A 20740-nucleotide genomic window follows, 5' to 3' on the forward strand; every position below is an offset into this window, starting at 1 on the left:
GGGACACAGGGCTCTCTCTATCCTGGTGCTGTAGCTACTCTGCTCTATATTAGGAAAACTCAAGTGTTTGAACTAGACAGAGCTTAAAATAACAAAAGGTACTTCAGCAATCACAAACTGGTCTTTTATAAACTATGTGCAGTCCCAACAGAACTATTTAAAACCTAAAATAGGTTGGTGAAGAGGGAAGTGAATGTGGGTGGGGGAACTTACACTTAAAAAGTAGTGTAAAACTGAGCTGTTCCAGGGAAATCCTGTATTTTAGGGAACCATGACCTAAATAGATGTGAAAAGGCAGTGAGACTACATGAGACCCTGTACTAAAAGGAAGTTGCAGAATTTGTCTAGCACACTGGCTATGATAAAACTGAAAATCACTGGATGATGAAACAGCTTTACCTCACATTTGACTCTGCCTGCAGTTAAATTTGGAGGGATAGCTCATAGTCTGGGCAGTCAGATCCCACAGTAAGGCTGTGTTCTAGCTCCTAGAAATCTGGCTATTGTTCAGATATTCAGTGAGCTCTGTGAGCTGGCCAAGAACTTGAAATGCCACACCCAGGCATTGCCTTGGATGTCTGAAAAAGGCAGCCCCTGTGTACAGCTGCCCTTCTTGTTATCAGTGAGCCTAAGTGCTGGATGACTCTTGGTTGAAGAACAGAGAAGCATGTGAAACAGTTGAGCACATTTCTGACTTGTTCATCCACACATGAGAATCCTTTTGGAAGGATGAGCTCAGTCACAGCAGTGATCTCTGTGCTGTCTTCCCTGTGGAAAAGTCTCTTGAATGATAAGTGGAGCTTCTGAGTATGGCTTTTTTTTTTTTTTTTTTTACTGCCCTAAATTCCAAGTTACTGCTAAAACAGTTCTTAACCACAGGTGAATTTGAAGACCTTTACATAGGGAGTGAGTTGTTTAGTCTATTAGCTCATGAACCTCAGGTACTTATGGTACATGTGATTCCTTTATACAGCTCACGCTTGTATTGTTATCATCCTGTCTTGATCTTGTTTTATTTCCAGCCGAAAGCTGCTTGTAATTTTGGCAGGTATCCACTGGGTGCTAGGTTTGGAAAGCTTATTGGCTATTTGGAAATGCATCTTGACTACTAGGCTTGTCTGTTTTAAACACTTGCAGTGTCTTTGCAGCTGCTAAATGATACTGGGAAATCCCCTGCTGGAAGGGAAGAACTGGACTTAAGCAAGTTTAGGGGGGAACAAGCTGCTAAGTCTTCTCAGAAAATCTGATATGCTTCCATGGTGGTGGGGTGGGGTAATGGAACTGTTTTGTGAGTTAAGTTACTGCAGTAACAGACAGGGTCATAACACTAGTGTATGGCATAGATTTTACTCCAGTGGTGGTGAGGGAGCAAAATACTTGTTTGTAACCTGTGATTAGGATTGTCTAGGGGGTGCATGCAATAGCTGTGAGGAATGTCACACATACCACTGCTGGCATTTCAAACATGCCCACTGTCCTGCTGACTGCCGTTAAATTGAAGAGCTTTAAGGAGGGATGTGGTTAAGCTCAGACATGTGAAGCACAACTGCCAACCCCACTATTACGGTACAGAGGCTAAAACAGGCATATACTGTTTCTCCAGAGAATAGCACCTTCTAACATGCACAAAACAAATGGGTGTTAAAACAAACCACCACCACCAAAAAAAGAACAAAACAAAAACCAACACTCCCCCCACTCCAAACAAGTCAAACAAACCCAAATCTACCTCAGAGTGTAGAATTTGAATGATGGCAACTGCATATGGCTAGACTTTGCTTTGAGTTTTCCCTCTTGATACAAAAGTTGTAGATGAGGGGGAAGTTTTTTTTCCCCCATGTTGTTTTTTCATCTCCTTCTGGATTTGACTAATGAAGTATGTTGTCTCTAGCCTAAATAGCAGGTACAAAAATAGTTGTTCTAAGGCCTGACTTCAAACTAGCTCTAAAGGAATAGTAAATGGCAACATTATGGCTTGGAGCAGCTACAGGAAAGCGAATGGAGGTGTGTGAGGAATCTATTTATGAGAGAGGAAATGGCAAAAACAGAGGAATTGACCCATTGCACAAACTTGTGAATAAGTTGTGTAATAAATGTCCTGCAAACATCTGTACTTGACTGCAAATCTGGGGATCCACCCGTGGCTTCTTTTACTGGCTTAGTACTCTTATCTTGCAACTCCTCTTGTCAAACTGAAACTTGTTTGCACTTCAGACAGGGTTACAGGCTATTAGCAGCCACAATGTTGAAATACCACTGGTGGGATGTAGCTAGTTACTATCTGTATGGTTGAAAAGGAAGGAATTATATTCAAGTAGATTTAACTTGGAAACATTAATGACTCTGGAAGACTTGATGTGTAAGGTGCAGGGAAATTCCCTGCGTGATTTTTTATTTATTTTAAATTTATTTATTTATTGTTTTGAATGACTTACTTTATAGTAATCTTCTTATGAAATAGAACTCTTTCAGGAATAAATGTTCCCTGGGAACCCAAATCTGATCACTAGTTAAGCTGGGTAAATGATGTCCGCAGAGTTCTAAAATTCCAAGTTCTCCAACCCATTAAGAGGCATTGATATATAGCCCTGGCTTTGCATGGCCCCACATTCTAGTGCATGCTTGGTAGCACTGTAGTAAGAAACCTGGACATTGAAATGCTGATTATGAGAAAACAGAAAAGTTGAGGCAGAGTGGTTCAGTGAAGGTAGCCTCTAAAGAAAGGCAGCTGTAAATGCCAGCCCCTTTGGATAAGGAAGAAGCTTTTCTGAGTCCCTTTTGTGATCTCTGTGGGTGTGGTTTGAAGAAGACCTGAGTTTTTGAAGAGACTGCCCTGGGGGGTAAGTCTCTAAGTTTGGAACCAGTAAGTTTGGTTCTCTACCTCTTGTGGGGTGGGGGACTCTGGGGAGAAGCCTTAGCTTATATAAGGATGCCTGAAGTAGACTCCCTGATTTAATATGAGTAACTGATCTCTTGTCTGATGGGCTTGTCCTGCAGGGAGGATCTCCTTGCATTCAACTTTTTTACCCTGTACTCAGGATCCTATGAATATCAGGTATTGATCGGTTTCGAAGGGGGATTTCAGCAGGAAGCGAATTGTGGCTTCTCACACTTGGTTTCAAGAACCAGAAAAGCAACAAAGTACTGCTGTGTTGCTCTGTTCTGTAGACATTAATTTTTCAATGGCAGAAGGTGTCTTCAAGGAAACTGCCCTTTTTTATAAAAAAAAAAAAAAAAAAAAAAGTTTACCCCTGGCTGTATGGAGGAATTTTACTTTTCTTATCACTGGGGGATGAGCACTCTAGCTCATCTCATAATGGAAGGGATGGAAATAACGGAAAATGGAAATAATGCAGCAGCAATAAGTGTTTAAATGCTAGAATTGATGCAGTAAGGTACAGCTTATTGCTGCACTTTATTGTCAAAACGTTTGCATAATGGATTTGTGAGGAATTGATCATGAGAAGGAGGAATTGAAATGTAGAGTATCTTGTCCATGAACCTATCACTATGCATTGGTACAGAAAAGATCAAAAAAAAAAACCCCTGTGCCCTGGCTCTGCTGTCCGTTGTAGCTCTGCTGATGAGGGCAGTCATGGTAACTAGTTTCTCTTGCTAGTGCTCTGGAGTACTGCTCAGTGTCAAAGATTGGTAGACCTTCTCCGATAAGAGGCTGTTCTGCTGAGAACTGGCAGCATGGGGCATTTACTGATAGGCCTCTTCACGTAACTCAATCTTTATTTTCAGTGCTTTATTTTTTTTAAGCCTGTTGCACTCAGTTCCAGTGTACAGCTTGTGTTCCTGTCACCATAAGTCTAATAAAGAGGTGTTTTTATACTGTGGTGAATAAGTATTTTCATGAATGTGTAGCTTAGATGCCTACTTGCTGGGCCAGTAGGCATAGAGGCCTTGCTCTTCAGCTAGAAAGTTCCATAATGTGGCAAGAAGGGTCTTGAAGAGATGTTTGCCGACATGATGAACTGTAATCGGTTATAGTATGTATCTCAATCTGCTGAATGAGTAGAATAAAGAGTAGAGACAAAACTCATGCAGGTAGAATGCAGTTTGTACCATTATTATTAATAACTGGGCTGAAAAAGTGTTTTTTTCCACAAAGTAGACAAGTAGGGGATTAAGTGTGCAGTAAACATTGGTCATTAACGTATAAATTCTGTGGAGTTAGACTTGCAAAGCCTCTTGGTGAGTCCAAGGTGGTTGGGAGGGGGCAGGGATAATCCTAGAATTCTACTCGTGTTTATGTGGACAAACAACTTGCTATTTTAATCATTGGTTCAAAAATCATCTTGTCTGGTTTCCTCCTGCGCAGGCTATGCCTCCTCCACCCTTTCTCGGTTCAGTTTCTGCAAGTAGACTCTTCAAAGCTGTGAACTTTTTCAATCTGCACTGCTGTCACTGCAGCTCACTTCCTGTGGCAGCTTCATAGTCTTGCTGTTCTCAACAACTTTGTTCAGTATCTGTGTGAAAACTGCAACTTGCTGCCCACATAGGCCATCTTGCCTCAGTGGAGACTGAGGAAGGAGTGGAGGGTGGCTGCAGCTGTCATGTGGCTTTGAGGTGTGGCTCTACAGTGTTTTTAGGAACTGATCTGGCTTGTTGCTGTGCTAGTTCATGGGGAGGGAACAGGACTGTTTGAGCCTAGATCTAGTTAGATGTATCTGTATCACTTCTCTAGCCTGGCTTGCTGGTGCTTGCACCTGTGAGAGAACAGGTCTTCACAGTCAAATGGAGCTCCAGCAGCTGCAACCTCCCTGCCTCCAGACTGGTCTGCATGGCAGTGGGACGGGGCACACAGCTCACAATGCCTTCAATGGCTTCAGAGGGTACCACAGTTACCAGTAACTGTGGCCTTCTGAGATGTGAGCTCATGGGGTGCCTTCTCCTAGCTTTTCCTCAGTTTACTATTCACCCAACTTGCTTTTCTATGATAATCATGCTGCAATTCAAATGATTTGTTCTTTTATCATTTGCAGTTCAGATACTGACCTAAGTATGAGATTTTATTGAAGGGACTCAAGCACATCTACCATTTGATTTTCAAATTAAGAAAGGTGTTGTTTTTTAAGTAACACGTGTTTACATGTAACACATGATTCTGTGGTTATACCTAGGATAGAGCAGCAGCACACTGTGTACGTTACCACAGGGCTATGCACATAAAGCCAGTGGCTATGCACTCTCCTTGAGGACTTGTCAGATCACATTAGGTCACTCAGCAGCAATAAGCACTTTCCAGTGAGGTCTGGAGGATGCTGCCAGCTTCTCATGTTTTTGGTCTAGAGCCCAGTGATGTGTTTCATAGCACGCTGCAGGTATGGTCTCTTCCATCCTACAAGGATGGCGGTGGTGGGGGATAAGGTAACAGGGCAGCAAAATATCTGTTATTAAAGGTAGTAAGTGGAGCATCTTTCATAGCCTACAGACAACAGCTCTTGATGTCTCTGTCAGATTCAACTTGGACAGCAACTGAGCCCATTAACTGAGATTCAAATACGTAGTCCATTGTTCCTTTTGTATCTGGCTGCTTACAGGGAAGCCACTCCTCCCTCTGCAGGTGTTTTTAATTTAGTTTTACTGTAGGTGTGAACTGAATTTTTCCTCAGTAGATAACACTGTACTGTGGAATTCAGCAAAGCAATAGGTGAAACTTTCCTGTAAGATCTGTGTAAACCTGCTATTTCTTACTGAGTCCAACTCTTACAGTAGTGCAGTAATGACAGCTATATCTCTCTTGTTTGTGTAAAGTAGTCTGAAATTTGTAATATTGAGCTAGTTTTAAACAGTGGTTTAAAGAAAGGTAGTATGCTTACAAGATCCTTAGGCATCTCAGTACCTTCAGAAAAGTGAGCCACAGTCTATAACTGACTGTCCTGTGTTGCTTCTTAGTATGCAGCAGGTGCAGGAAGTTGGGATGTGTTTATAATTAGTGTATCACTGAAAGGTACAGTCAACTCAAAATCTGTCTGGTTTTGTTGGAAATGACATTAAAAATAGTTCTAACTGATTATTACTTCTGTAAAATGAACTTACATGCTGTGCTGTCAAATGTGGAAAGAGAACAGAAGATGGATGGGGAAAGGACTTTTTTTTTTCCTATTATAACAATCATGGTGGTATCTTTACCTGTTGAAATGTTTTTGGATAATGATGATTGCTTGTGTCTATTTTTAGTTTTACCCGGAGATGGCTAAGAGATATGTGGAAGGAAGCTGAATTTTTCTTTAATATCAGCTCTTTATCTTCAGAGTCTGCTCTGAAATCACTAGAAATCCCTTAAAGGGTGAATTCCTTCCAAAACAAGGCCAAGACAGAATTGGTGTCTGGGATGTTATAGCACATACTATGTAGCACGTAAGCTGTACTTCAGTCTCACTGGCACTGAGTACATCAAAGGTGGGCAAGCTTCCTCCTCCATTTTATTATGGTGACTCTATTCAAACTGTCACAGTGGAGTGGGAATGGGACACCTTCCTTGGCCATGTTAGGATTCCTATGGTTCCAGTCAAGTGAGTAGTGCCATTTCCCAATTGAATGGGGAGGAAGGTGGCTGAGAGAATGGTGAAGTGCTGGGGAGCCATCTGCAGGGTTAATTCTCAGTGGGGGCTGCAGCCTGGCAGGGCCAGGGCTGGTGCCTGGGGTGTGCCTGCTCCCTGCTGGTGTTCTGCTCCTGATGAATTTAGGGGTATGAAAAGGCCCTTTAAGACTGCTGGAAGGGGGCTGGTTTAATTAAATGTAATCCCTTTAGAAATTGCAAGCACTTTCATATGACCTGAGTCCAGCCTCACCCTGACACAAAGGACCCAGGACTGTTTTCAGAAGAGTGCTGGTACTTGGAAAAGAGCCAGATGTCTGTGAGTATCGCTGGTGCTGCAGGTGGGGGTCATTACCTCTGATGCTCTTTAGAGGCCAAGCAAAGTGCTATGTGGATTGGCATGTGACTCCTGTCCTTCCAGCAGGGCACTGCGCCCACAAGCATGTAAGGTGGCAGGGCCCATGTTAGGTGGCTGCAGCAGGGAGTGGAATATGTGGCCCTGAGAAGCATTTGTCACCTCAAAAAAACACTCGTTTTTTTAGATAGTGACACGATTCTAATTATACCTATTAGACTGCTGTTAGTCTTGCTGAAAGCCAAAACTGGGAAAGTTTTTAGATTTCTAGGGTACCTTGTGAGATCTTGAGTTCCTCTTGCATCTTCAGATGGATATGATGTACTTCTTTAGCCAGAGCTTGTGCCACTAGTGCATGGTGTTAGTTCCAGTATTGTTACTTGCATCAGCTCTTGGTTGAACAGTTGCTCTATAAGGGTTGGCTAGCCAGGAGTTTCTTGTTAACTTCTTTTCTGTGACAGTGAAATGAGTAATAAAAAATTATTTTTCCCTAGTTGTAGTTATGCCACTTTATCCAGAAATAGACCACTTGGTGGCTTGAACCTGGAAAACAATATCTGAAGCTTGAGGTCTCCAGACCAGTACTGTGTAACAGCCTCCTTGCATTCAGGAAATCCAGGGAGGAAAGAAGCTTTAACTTAGGGTCAGAGTTCTGTAGAGGTTGATACTCTGTTGTGCTGACTCTACCTGTTATTCTGACATGAATTTCCTAGTGCTCTGTTCCTGTCTCAGTCTGACAAACAGAATTGTCTGTTCTACCTCTTACACTGTTTCATACACTGTGGTGTCAGTACAAGTAATACATCTGTTATTTAGTGTGATGGTATCAGTCCTTCCTGTTTGTTCTTTCATATACAACTACAAACTCTCATCTTAGGAAGAAGTTATAGCAGGTTATTAGTAGGGATCATTTAGAGACCTGGAAGAGAACTGATAATCATTGCTGCTAGTTTATTGGGAATCAGAGTGGGGCAAAACGTGAAACTTGAGGATATATGGGTGGGCAATGTTAACGTTTCTGAAAGACATGTTGCAAATAGGTGCATGGTACTGCTATTAAGTCTGTTTCCCGTAGTCTGCTAGACACCATGTGAGGAGGGTGCTGTTATGAAAGCTTTTCTCTACCAAAAGGAGCTTGCTTTGGCTGCTCTTGGGGCTAAAACAGTGTCTTTTCTATGGAAGAGCTTCTGTTTGTGCAGGGGGTCTTCCTTGAGCCACTGTCCTTGGCTACAGGAAGTGCTTTAATATGCTTTGGTAGTGGCAATCTGTAGCTGTGCTTAGACTGGTAAAAACAATGGTAATTCCTCAAATAGAGAAGAGGAAGAGTTGCTAGATTTCTAGCTCTTTCCTGTAGCCATTATGAAATGAATCAGTTAAATATGGGCTTTTTTCTTGAGTATTTTTTATGTTGGTGAATGTAAAGTTGCCTGTTGAAATGCAATAGCTAAACTTGTAATGTGCAAGATGGGCTTCTCTAGAAGCTTTTCATACAATATTGTTAGCTGTTTGTATACAAAATACTTTATTAAATTATAATGGAAAGACAAAAGCCTATTCAAAGGCCACCTACCATGGTAAAATTTCTGCTAGTTTAAGATCTAAGCAGAACTTGAGGGTTTCAGACACTTGGATGCATCAGTGCGTGCATTATATATGCTAAGATGATAAAAATTCAGTTAGTTTAAATAGAGCTTCAGTATAATTTACTGCATTAGGATAGCATTCTTGGTAAATTGGTTGATGATGAAATTCAGTAAGTCCTCTAAAAATACATCCTGAAAGTTGAAAGTTTAAGAAAAGAGTTTAGTAACTGTCAGTTCTGGAAAAAGGAATGGGAATGAGTGCTGCCACTCTGGTGCTTGTAATCTGATCAGTTGTGGGTAGTATCTTTTTGTCACCGTGTTTTCTCCTGTTGCTAGCATCAAAGAAGTATGTGCCTTGCCTGTCTGGGGTGACAGAGCTAGAGCTGTGTATGCTCAGCAGTCCAAGTTGGTTATCTTTTTGAGGAGCATTTTATTCTGTTTGCAGCCAGAACAGTAAGCACACCGATGGTTGTGCTTGCCCCTCAGATGAAGGTGTTGATGAGGAATCAAACTCTTACAGTCTTGTTCAGTCTCCATGTCTAACTGACTGCATTCTAGAGTATTCTAGTATTCTTAGTGGTCTTGATACATTCACCCCTGGGAAAAGCAATTAAGTTTTTCATGCATGTCTTTATGGGGCAAAGTTTGAGCACCTGTAGACAAAAGGGTCCTTGCAGTGTCTTAATTCAGGCCTAGTGGTTAACCATTTCTGCACTGTTACTTGGAAGACACTGTTTTTTTTCTGGGAACAGAGCTGTAATATATACACTACAGTTATTTCTCAAGAGGAGACACATCTATGTTTATTGCTTCGTAGATGCTAGGATATTTATTCTAATAAAACCTCATTAAATGGTTTAGAGATAAAAGTATAAAAGCTTAATGTTAGTGAATCTTGAGGCTCTTCTTGCTTAGAGTAAGCACTGATAAATTAGTGGTTTAAAAGCACTTTGGCAGGGTAACTCAAGGAACAGGACAAATAGATGAGTCTAAATTATGATGGGACTGGATTATGCTGGCTTTCTTCTGATATAGCACTCTGTTACACAAGGAGTACGCAACATCTGTGTTGGGCAGTACTCAGCTGTGCGTGCCTCAGTAACGTGGTTTAACTAAAACTAGTATTTCAGATGATTGAGGAGAATGAAGGCAAGCATGTAGTGCCTGGCATTTACTTGTCAGGTAGAGGTTATAGCAATCTATAGATCTCTGGTAGCTTCTGTCTGAGCTGCAGACAGAACCCATTAAGGGAACAGTGAAACTGTCTGAGAGTAGGGTGATCCCTGGGTATCTTTCAGAACAAAGCTTCTTTGGTGCTTGTTTTTTCAGGCTCTTTTACATACTGGAAGAACCAATTCGTATTTCTGCACTAGTACTTAGGCTCTTGAAATGAAAAAAACACCCCAGTAAAGCTGCATCTGCTCTGAATAAATGGCTTCTTACCTGCTAACTGGGAATGCAGACCAGTGCCTCCCACTACCTGTAATGGTGGAAATCTCACTTTGTTTTTCCAGTTCACAACTGGCTTAAAAATTCCATTTGGTAGCATACGTGTTTTTTTGTTGTTTTTTATTTTTTTTCTTCCCCCACATCAATGAGGCTTAACAAAGCTCAAATTTACAGCAGCATTTCAGCCCTGTATTAAATGTCAGTGGTACATCCCAGGATGTGCTTCAAAGTGCCACCACCCTGGTCTTTAACAGCAGTCTGCTATTTAATTTGTTAAAACTTTGTTCAGATCAGGGAAGCTAACATTACCGGGGTGTGGTTCTTTAAAAAAAACAAGGCTGTTTCCTGTGGTATCTTAGTTCATGCTGTCTTCTAAAATAGCATAGCCTGAAATTGGAAGTGTGTACCCCATTCAAGACTTTACTACTCCTAAACCTTAGATTGCTACTCATCTTGAGCACGGAAGGCTTCTACTAAGCAAAAAAGTACATTTCATCTTACTGAATGTACTAACTGAAGGATAACTGGTCAGGGAGCTTAACTACATTTAAGTGAATGACAGTGGAGGAATTGTGCTGGTTGTACAGTGTACTGGTTGTAGTATAGGTCCGTATTTTACTGTGCTAACAAAGATGTGAATCTTACAAATAATTCTGCAAGAATTATGCAATTCTGTGATGATACTTACTGAAGCAGCTCTACTTTAAAGTTATTCAGGCACTAGTTGCAAAGAGCTGCCACAAATGTTCGTTTTCTGGTGCTTCCACTGTGCTCAGATACTTTAGTATTCAATCACTTATGCAGATGTTATCAGCCAAGATAGCTACTGTGTTTTTTGTTTTTTTTTAATCCCATAAACAGTGGAGCAAAAAGACTATTTCTTTTCATGGTAGCTGGTACATTAGTGGTGTAGGTGAACAGGAGCTACTTTAAAGCAACATTCTTGCTTAATGACTAGTTTAACTAACCCCTCTTAGCTGTGGTTTATGGACATCTTTACTCTTGCTGCTGGTATGTGGCCTAGGCAAGACAGTCGTAGAAGCCAGCACTCCTTCTGGTACAAAAGACTGCTTCCAATTATAAGTAGAAAAGATGGTTTGGGGGTTTGCAGCCCTGCTAGCAAGCAGTTGGATTTGTGGTTCACCGAAGCACTGTGAAAATAACGAATTGTCAATTATCTAGAATCTAGGGAGAATGATTTTTGTTAGAGCGAGTCCAGAGGAGGGCTACAAAGATGATTGGGGGCTGGAGTGTCTCTCCTATGAAGAAAGGCTGAGAAAGCTGGGTAAGTTCAGCCTGGAGAAGGTTCCAGGGAGACCTTATTGTGGCCTTTCAGTACTTAAAGAAGTCTCATAAAAAGGGTGGAGAGGGACTCTTTACTGAAATAGATAATGATAGGACATGGGGGAATGGTCTTAATCGAAGAGGGTAGATTTAGATTAGATATTAGGAGGAAATTCTTCACTGTAAAGGTAGTGAGGCACTGAACAGGCTGCCAAGAGAAGCTGTGGATGCCCCATCCCTGGAGGTGTTCAAGGTCAGCCTGGATGGGGCCTTGGTCAACCTGATCTAGTGGGTGACATCCCTGCCTATGGCGGGGGGATGGAGTTAGATGATCTTTAAGGTCCCTTCCAACCCAAGCCGTTCTATGATTTTGGGAAGGTATAGCAAGAGAACCTAAGATGTCTGCATACTACTGAAAACTGGTAATTTTAAATAACCTGAACTCACAAGCTACCAACCTTTTTCTCTTTCCTTACTACTTCTAAGGGATGGTTGTTCTGCAGTTTGACTTCTTTTGTGTCAAAAGGTTCAGAAATTTCAAAATCAATTTATTCCTAATGTGCTTGTTGATGATCTTTGCTACAGCAATGTCTAAATAGCTTTCCTTGTGCACTGCAGCTCTTAATGACTTCAGCTTTGCTGTGCTACCTTTAACTTCTTATAGCATATACTGAGATTTTGAACTGAACTTAAAACAAGAAAACTCCATGGTTCATCACCAAGGGTTATCAAGTACCAAGTAGTGGCATGACTAGTCTCAAGTAGGTTCAAGAAGGCTTTTTGGGAAACATCAAAATGCGTTTGGATGTGGTAGTCTCCTTAAGCACTTGATTTAAACTTAACTAGTGCAGTGCTTCTTGCATGTGAACAGATCTGTTCATAGCTCTATTGCAGTCTGCTCTTGCAGTCTTTGTAAGGGAAATATGAAATCTATCCATAGACTTGGTAGAAAAACAGGGGTCAGAACTGGCTGCAATTACAGCAGTCTTGGGTGGTTCCTTGGATATTTCTGTGCTTACTCTAGCATTTTTAGTCTCTAATTTCACACTTAGTTTATAGTGTAAATTGCAGTTAGGGTTATTCTTGCTAAAATTGTTCACAGCATACTTCTCCCATCACTGGAAGGCTGGTAGACTAGGTTAAGAGGATTGATTGCACTGAAGAGCAAATAAAGGAGGATTTGGTGATGTACAGTGAATGGCTGTTGGCAAGGAAGAGAACTATGTATGCTGGAATTTGGTGCACTGGAAATCTCTTGTCTGTGCAACTTCAAGTTTCAAACTTTTGCTTTGATGAAAAAGCATTAAAACACTTCTGGTTCTAAAATATTTGGAACTTGTGTACATAAACTGTGAAATATCATTTTTCAGTTGATAGATATGCAAATAGAAACGAATTCTTGGGAAGCTTGGTATATTTGGAGGCTTTGGTTTACCTGGTTAAAAGTGAAGTAATTTGTGTTCAGGCAGTATCTGTCTCTAAGGATCTACATAACATTTTCTGGTAATAATCAGGAGTTGCAGAATGGAATCAGCTATATTTTACACCAATATTTAAGGTGAGAAGCCTCTGTTTAACTTGTTCCATGAGAACCATTTTTGAAAGATACAGGCATATTCCTGCTTCTGTGAAATGAAACTGCAAGCTCCCTTATGCAATTTCCTTGCCACTTTCATTTCTCATGTGGAAAATATGAGACTTTTCTATCAATATAGAGCCTATCATATACCATTTCTTCTGGAAGATGATTCATGATTTCACTTCTTTTTTTGTGTAGGCATCTACAGCTATGAAATTTGACTGCATAATAAGTGAAAACATAACCATTTCTTCATTGTTTAGAGATCTTTCACCTCCCTGAAAGAATTGGGTGGTAGTAGGCAACTACATAGAGACAACTACTTCTACTTCTTTGTGAAGTGCCTGCACATATTAATGTGTGTTAGTTCAGTATGCATCCTTTTTGCCTTAGCATGTGAGGTCATCCTTGCATCCTGTCTGCTTTGTACCACTAGCCCTTAGAGTATACCAGGGATTGTGCTTTATATTCTCTTAAAATCTCCAGGGAGACTAGAACAATATTGTTCAGTACTCACTCATCTTCTGCAGCAGTCTGAGTTGTTAATGCATCTAGGGACTTCCTTGACATTCATCCTTCATATGGAAGAAGTTGGATGTCTGGTTGCGTATAACTGTTTGGAATGTCTCTGCTTTAGTGAAAGGTATCAGGGTGTTGTTCTACACTCAGAAATACAACTAAATAAGCTGTAAATAGTTGTCTCATATGTATCAGTATGTAGATGGGAATATAAATTGGAACAGATAGGATAAACTCTTACACTAGGAAACAGGAAGGTTACATTTTGTGAGCGAACTGAAGTGATGGGGTTTGGGAACACTGTACTGGCAGTACAGATGACTTTATAACCACTGGCAGTGGAATTCACGGAGGCTTGGGAGCAGGTCCCTGGATGGAGGCAAATGATGTTATTCATTATTATGTGTAGTGTCAGTTGAAGCATCTATTGTAATGATGTCTCTTCTGTTTTCCAGATCAGTGTGCGTGTTACCACCATGGATGCTGAGCTGGAGTTTGCCATCCAGCCCAACACTACAGGGAAGCAACTCTTTGATCAGGTAAGTGATGGACCTGCAGAAGATCTAAAGTTGATACTGGTGCTGTGATTCTGTTAAGGCAACAGCAAGCAATTTCTTAAGGGCTTCAAAGATTAAATGACAGTGTGTGGATCCATTCTGAGAGAAATCAGCAAAATAAGAAATGGCACACTTTTAAAAACTACACCATTTTTTAGCTTCAGAAATGTTTTAGGAGCTATTCTTGCCTTTAACAAACTGAATAGCTCATAATATGGGTTGGATAGATGTCTGCAGTCATAACTCACAAAATCGGTCTCTTGGGGGAGCTAGTAAGCTATTGTTGGTTGGCTTACTTGCAACTGTTGTGTAATTGATTTCAAAGAATAGGTCTTCTGTAGAACAGGAGAGCTTTAGCTGGCGTTTCAAACATTGCTGCAACTCTTAAGTGCAAGTGTTATTCTATACTCTCATCAGGGCCTGAGGGAGATTTTAAGATAAGTTATGTACTGTATTGTATTAGGCCATCTTTATCTAGGTGTTTTAGCCTCCTTCTTCATTCAGTGACTAGGCATATTTCCTCCTACTTTGGCCCAAACTGAAGCAGGGAGTCAAGTGCACTCCAAATTAGGAGCAGCTGAAGACAGATTTTTATCAATTGCAGCTGTTGAAACTTCGACAGGCTCCACTATGTGTTTCTGCTGTAATCCCAAAGGCCATATCTAGGCAAGTGCCCCATCGGTCAAAGCATCTGCTACTAGGAAATGATGTAGTCTTGGCATCTGCTACTAGGAAATGATGTAGTCTTGTCTTGTAGACAGTGGAGGCTTTGTCAGAACTCTGAGGAAGAAATCAAGTGTTTCCAAACTGGAGAGTAATCTGAGCTGTAAGTTTATAGCTTAAAGAAAAGTATGATGAATCTTAGATTAATGACGGGATGAAGGAACTGTCAGACCAGATATGTCAGATATGGGTGTGCTTCAGAGCTCTACAGTGAGCCTATCTTAATGAAGAGAGGTACTTAAGGCCTGACCCACCCATAGAGGTCAGCTGTCTCATATGGGGCCAGCAAACCAAATTTAATTTTTTTAGATGTTTAACCACAAATTACTGCTTTCTCTCATACTCGTCTGGATGATTTAACACTAGATATTGTATTGCTCTCTGTAGCCCAGCCCTGAAATGGTGTGTGTGTGTGTGTGTGTGGAACAGAGAGATTGTAGGGGTTAGTGAAGAGCACCCTTTCATGATGGGAAAGGCAAAAAATGCTTTCAGGAAAGTTCTGTGCTGCCATGTGGTTTCTCAGCTGTTTTCATGTTACTATGTAGTAGGTCCTATGTATTTTAGCCCTTTGTGGTCTCAAGTCTGACAATTCTTGCTCAATGGAAGTGAGTGCTGGATTCCATCGAGAATGTGTGTGTGCAACATGGAGCTCCACCACAGTTAGTTTATGGAACCATATCCTGATAAAGCTGACATGACGTACTCCAAAGTTCATCAAAGGGTGAACTGTTTTCCTTTAGAGAGTATGTTCCTCAGCTGAATGCTTTCTATGATTATTTTTCATTATCTAATGTCTGATGTTTTCTAGATAAAGCATCATGTGCTAAGAAGTGTTACTACTGAAATCAGTAGTACTTTTTTAATCTGTACATAAACTTTTCAGTCAGCTCTAGACCATCTGCAGGTTTTGCCTCACTTGACATAGAGTACAAACTGAAATTGTGGTGTCAAACTTGAACTTCGGCAACTTGTCTGTTTTTGAGAAGCATCTGATCATGTTTGCCATATGGGAATTCATGTCTTAGTAATTGATTTCACTCCTTCATGTCATGTTCTGGAACAGCTGTACATTCTTCTTGGTGCAATGTGTTTCACACAGCACCTGTCTAAACAGAAGTCTTGTTTTGTTTTTTCCATCATAAACCCTCAGTGAAGGGAGAAAATAAATGCTGTTGCAAAACTAAGTTTTGAAGCTGCTGATGTAGATGAGACTGTTTACTTCAGCTAACTTGGGTTGTAGATAGAGTTGGAAGAAGGAATACTATGGGAGGAAAAAACTTTCAGAAGCTAGCTGTTAAACATTTGCTATATTTAAAGGATCTGGTGGACACTATCCCTTTATACTATCCATATATCAGAGGCTCGGTGGATGGGTGCTATAGTCATAAGAATTATTTTTTTAATTTTTTTTACAGTTTAGCATTTTAGCATATATGCTTTGTAGAGGTAGTGCTTCTGGTTTCTGATAGGACTGATTCTGAAATGAATGTTGTAGAGCCTTACCATTGGCAGATGTCCAGGCATTGACTTAGTGGTTAGTCAAGCTCAGATTCTTGATCTGTGCATAAAGAGCTAACTGTATATCAAAACAAGAGAGCGTATAGTGACCTGACAGTGCATAGCTAGACTTACTCCCTTTAATACAGGGAGAGAGCTTTGAACATATTGGACTATTGTGCTATGGAATTTACTGATCAGTATGTGAGGAATCTCTTGCTGAGTGTAAAGTGATGAAATGGTCATCAATCACAAGGAGCCTCTAGCATTCTTTTATCTAGCAAAAGTCATCTGGAGGCAGACGCATGAGTGGGGAGTGCTGCTCTCAGTGATGCAAATACTTCTGTCCACTATACTAGAACACTTGATATGTTGCAACCAAATCATCTCATCTGATGACTGATTCTCAAAAACTAATGCCTGTTCACCTCACTCTTAAGAGAACTTAGACAAAGTGAGATTTTTGTAGTCTAGCCACTTTTGGCTTGCCCTCTTCTTAAAATTTTTTGCTGTCAACAGGCATGTATTCAATATTTCAAATGGCTGAGCTGTTTGTGTAGATTAGTTCTTGTAAAGGACTAGTCCAGAGCTGTTCTCCATGCTGACACTACTAATAGGGACTAAGGAATGACTGTCTGACTAATAATCTTCTCACTCTATCTCAGTTTCCATCCTGAGGTGTTCATGGGTCCTGTACTGGGATGTGTAAGAACAAAGTTATAGCTGAACTCAATTTAGTGTGTGTTAAGTTCAAATAAATTTAAATACTATGCAGTTCAATTTTGGACTGTTTGTTCATTATTTCTTAACATCTTTTATTTTTCTGTGGACAATTCTATCCCTTCCTTTTTAGGAAATACCTAAAAGACATCATTTCAACTATATTTTCTAGCTCCCTTAAAATATCATGCACTCCTTATGGTGTTAAACTAGTGGTTTTTGCATGAATCTGGTTCTGAAAAAATGTCTGCCTTCATGAGGGCTTTTTTGAGGGTAGGAATTTTCTCTACAAAGCAAGTTTATGCTTTTGCTGTTGCAGCACATTGACCTTCTGGTGTGAAACCTGATTTTTACTCTTTCACAGAAGAATTTTTAGAGATCCTGAATGTTTTTGCCCCAGAGTGCCCTTTCAATTTGAATGCACGGTCAGTTCTGAGTTAGGCAAAAAGGAAGCTACTAAGTTTTACCAAGGTTTCTGGCCACACAACTATGTTAGTGCATGCTGCTGGCTTTGTTCAGTAATGTTTAGACAGTATTTGTTTCTACTCGTTGAGTCTAAAGGTAGAATAAATATATTCATTATCCAAGATGTAGTTCTGTCCTACTCCGAATGGGATTCAAAGGATTTTTGGAAAAGTTTATATCTACGTAGCTTCATGAGCAAGAACAATTTGGGTTTAGAGATAAAGTTCCATAGTATTAGTAGGTGAACGGGCTTGAGGTCCTGTCTTCCTCTATCATGCTGGATTAAGTTCCACAATGAAGTTTTGTAGCGTTGGCATCTTCTGCCCCAAGGTACCTGACTAGAAATATCCTTATGAGCTGACATATGGTGTAATAACATAATGATTTATACTAGAGGTCTTCCTACATCATCCCATCCCATAGGATTGTAATTGTATTGCATTATCTTAAATAGCTTATACGGACAAAACCTATGTTAATTGAGACAGGAAGATTATGCAAACCTGCCTTTAGCAGCTCTGCTTACGTGCCTCTTAGCATCAGATGCTGGATTCTAGTGCTTGCCAACTCACCAGGAAAAACAGCTCTGCCAAGGTTGAGTATAGGCTATGGCTATTGGGAGGGCTGCTTACCCCACATGCAGTGAATGACTCTGGTTACTTCATGGGCAGCTTGGAATATCGCTTTCCTGGGATGTAGGGTGCAGGTACTGCAGCAGTGATAGCTGCTTGTTTTCCTTCTTTGACCCTTTTCTTTATCAGATTGAAGAGTAGTTAGACTGGAGGCTAGTGTGTAAAGCAAAGCATTGCTTTGCTTTATACGTCTCCTATACATACAGTGTCAGATTTTTTTGGGTGGTCCTTTGGGGACCCAGGAATTGGACTTGATGATCATTGTGGGTCCCTTCCAGCTTGGATATTCTATGAAAGAATAACATTTTTTGTGTGTGTGTGTGGTAAAACTGCGTAGCTACTTATTGTTTTGCAGTTGTGTCCCTCCAGTTTCAATTCCCTCTCAAACTGTTTTTGGGGAGGGGATAAACTGATTCTAGCAGATGTCTTCTGTCACTGGGGCAGGGGGGCTAGCCTGTGCCTTGGGCAGGGAGAGGTAACAGTAATTCACTGGCCCAAGTGCTTCACAGCTGGCTGTCTGGAAAGTTTTCTCAGAAATGCCCTGGTTTAATGGACACTGATTTTACAAGCTCCTCAGACAGCCTGCACACAGACTGTAGTCACAGAACCTTCATCTGTTTTGCGCACTTCTGTGGTATGAAAACATACTCCCTTCTTCTGTGTACCCAATCGCTTCTACAAGGCAGCTTCTCAAATGCTTTGTTTCTGATCACTTCTGACCTTGGATCCTGTTAGTTTCTTGTTCCTTCCTACTTTAGAGCCTCTTACTTCTTCTAGTCTTTTGTAGAAGCGTCTTAGCTGTCTGCAATACTAGATCTATTGGGTGATAAGTACAATAGATGGGTGAGGATCTACCTATTTGATAGGCCTTACATCAGGGTTTATTTTTTAACAATGAGTTGTGGTTACTAAACTATTTAGTCAGTGCCTCATTCTCCAACCTACAATGAACTCCACTTCCCTGACTTCAGATTTGCTTCTCGATTACATGCTTTGTGCTCTCTGAGCCCGTAGTTGACCATGTAAACTTCAGTCCTTCCAGTACTATCTTCTGGATATTTTGAAGTCCAAGAGATGGTGGCTTCAGCATTAAGATGGTTATGTTATCTGATGATGTAAGTTCTTGAGGCATGGTAATCTTGCGTGGGCAGTTTGGATGTAGGAAGGCTAGGAAAAGAACCAGCATGGTGACAGTAGCACGAACTGAATGATTTGGGATTCTTGGGATTAATCCCTGGGATTATTCTTGGGATTAATCTCTGCAGGCTTCATCTGTGCCCATAGCCAGACTGAAGACACATGGTGAAGAAACTTGAGTCTGCTTGAGAGACATGACTTGAATCTCAGTGTGATCTACCTATGGACTAGATATATGTTCAATTTCATAAACCATTCCAAATTGGCAATTGAACTAAAAAAGAGCTTCCACCCCTCCCAAATTCCATTCTCTTGTGCACTCGTGCTTCGTTGTGGACACGGGTGTGAACACCTAAGTCACTAGCTGAGGCAACGCTGTGTTCAATTTTGAACAGTAATTGAGAGAACACTTCCCCTACCGTAATCGCTGCATGAAATGAAATGAAATAATTTCTGGGCCTGCTGGCAATCTTTTGGTAATCCTAATCCATGGTTTAATCAAGGAAAGGCACTTGTGGAGTGGCATAGAGGTTTTGAATGTCAGTAACTGCAGGATAATCACGTGACCTTTATCCACTAGGTGCCTTGGTTACTAGCCTGAACAGAATAACTATGGCATATTAAACTGCAGGTGTGGCACCAGGTCAGAGCTACTCCAGCAATATTGTTTGCTAGTGCCTTACTCTTAGAAATACTTGACATGCCTGTCAAGACCTGCTTCATCTTCAGGCAGGACAACAAGTAAGATTCAAGACAGATTTATGTACTGTGGAATAGTCCAGGATGCTTTGGCCTCCGGAGCAGGAACTTGTTCTGAGTGGAACATCTTTCTGCTTGAATGCTTTGTTATCTTTGTGTAGATATTGCTTTCATGCAAGATCCACCCTTGTTTGCAAGTATGGTAGTATATTTCCTGGGGCTGAGAAAAAGGGCAATCTTCATTAACCATCTTAAAGCTAAAATCTACATTTAGGAGACCTGCCTATTATGGCCCTCCTGCTGCTGTGGGACAGCTCTTAATGGCAAGATCTGTAGCTGGGAGGAAGATTAGTGTTTGGTGAGGGGAAGTTCAGGAGCCATGCAGACCTGGAAAAAGTAGAGTAAGGAGAAATGAGAGAGAAGGCTGTTGGGAAGACCTTGAGTCTCTACTCTGAACATGTGTAAAGAATGGTACTGTGTGCTTAGATTGTCTCTAGAAATACAACACCTACGCTAAGGTGGAGAGACAAATTTGCTCACAAAAGTGGCCTTTTAAGCTAAAGGTGCTTGATGAAGAGCCTTGTTGTGGCTGGTCAAGGTTTTGTGCAACAGCTGGATTTTAAGTCTGCCTGTAATCTGTTGCCAACTGTAGATTAAACTTTGTACTGCATGCTAAACAAGACGCTGGGACTGACTTAATGTTCTCTGTGGCACAAAGAAAAGATGTCACTGTCCAGCCGAGAGAGTAAACTTTGGTATTTAAGTATAGTGGTCTGTGTTAAACAGTACTCTCTGTATTCTCCTGTTCTGTGTGCCAGCTCTTTTCCAGCCCTAGCTATGGCCAATAGCTGTTTGTTTTTTGGAACATCTCACAGTTCATCAGGGCTCTAAATGCTGTACACCCCCAAACAAAATTGAGCTGCTAACTGCTAGCCAGACTCCTTGCAGATGTAGAAAGCTGCTGCTTCTTCATGCATGTGGTGTGTTTTGT

General features: G+C 40.9%; 1 protein-coding gene across 2 annotated transcripts in view; it reads left to right on the top strand.

The window, feature by feature from the left end:
* Positions 1-20740, top strand: part of MSN (moesin) — a 45884-nt gene that overhangs the window by 12568 nt on the left and 12576 nt on the right. For both annotated transcript variants that reach the window (XM_040572497.1, XM_040572498.1), the window contains exon 2: positions 13775-13858. In XM_040572497.1, coding sequence (XP_040428431.1) covers positions 13775-13858 — 84 coding nt within the window. The remainder of the gene's footprint in view (positions 1-13774; positions 13859-20740) is intronic.

Source organism: Cygnus olor, chromosome 13, assembly GCF_009769625.2.
Source record: "Cygnus olor isolate bCygOlo1 chromosome 13, bCygOlo1.pri.v2, whole genome shotgun sequence".
NCBI classification, from domain to species: Eukaryota; Metazoa; Chordata; class Aves; order Anseriformes; family Anatidae; genus Cygnus; species Cygnus olor.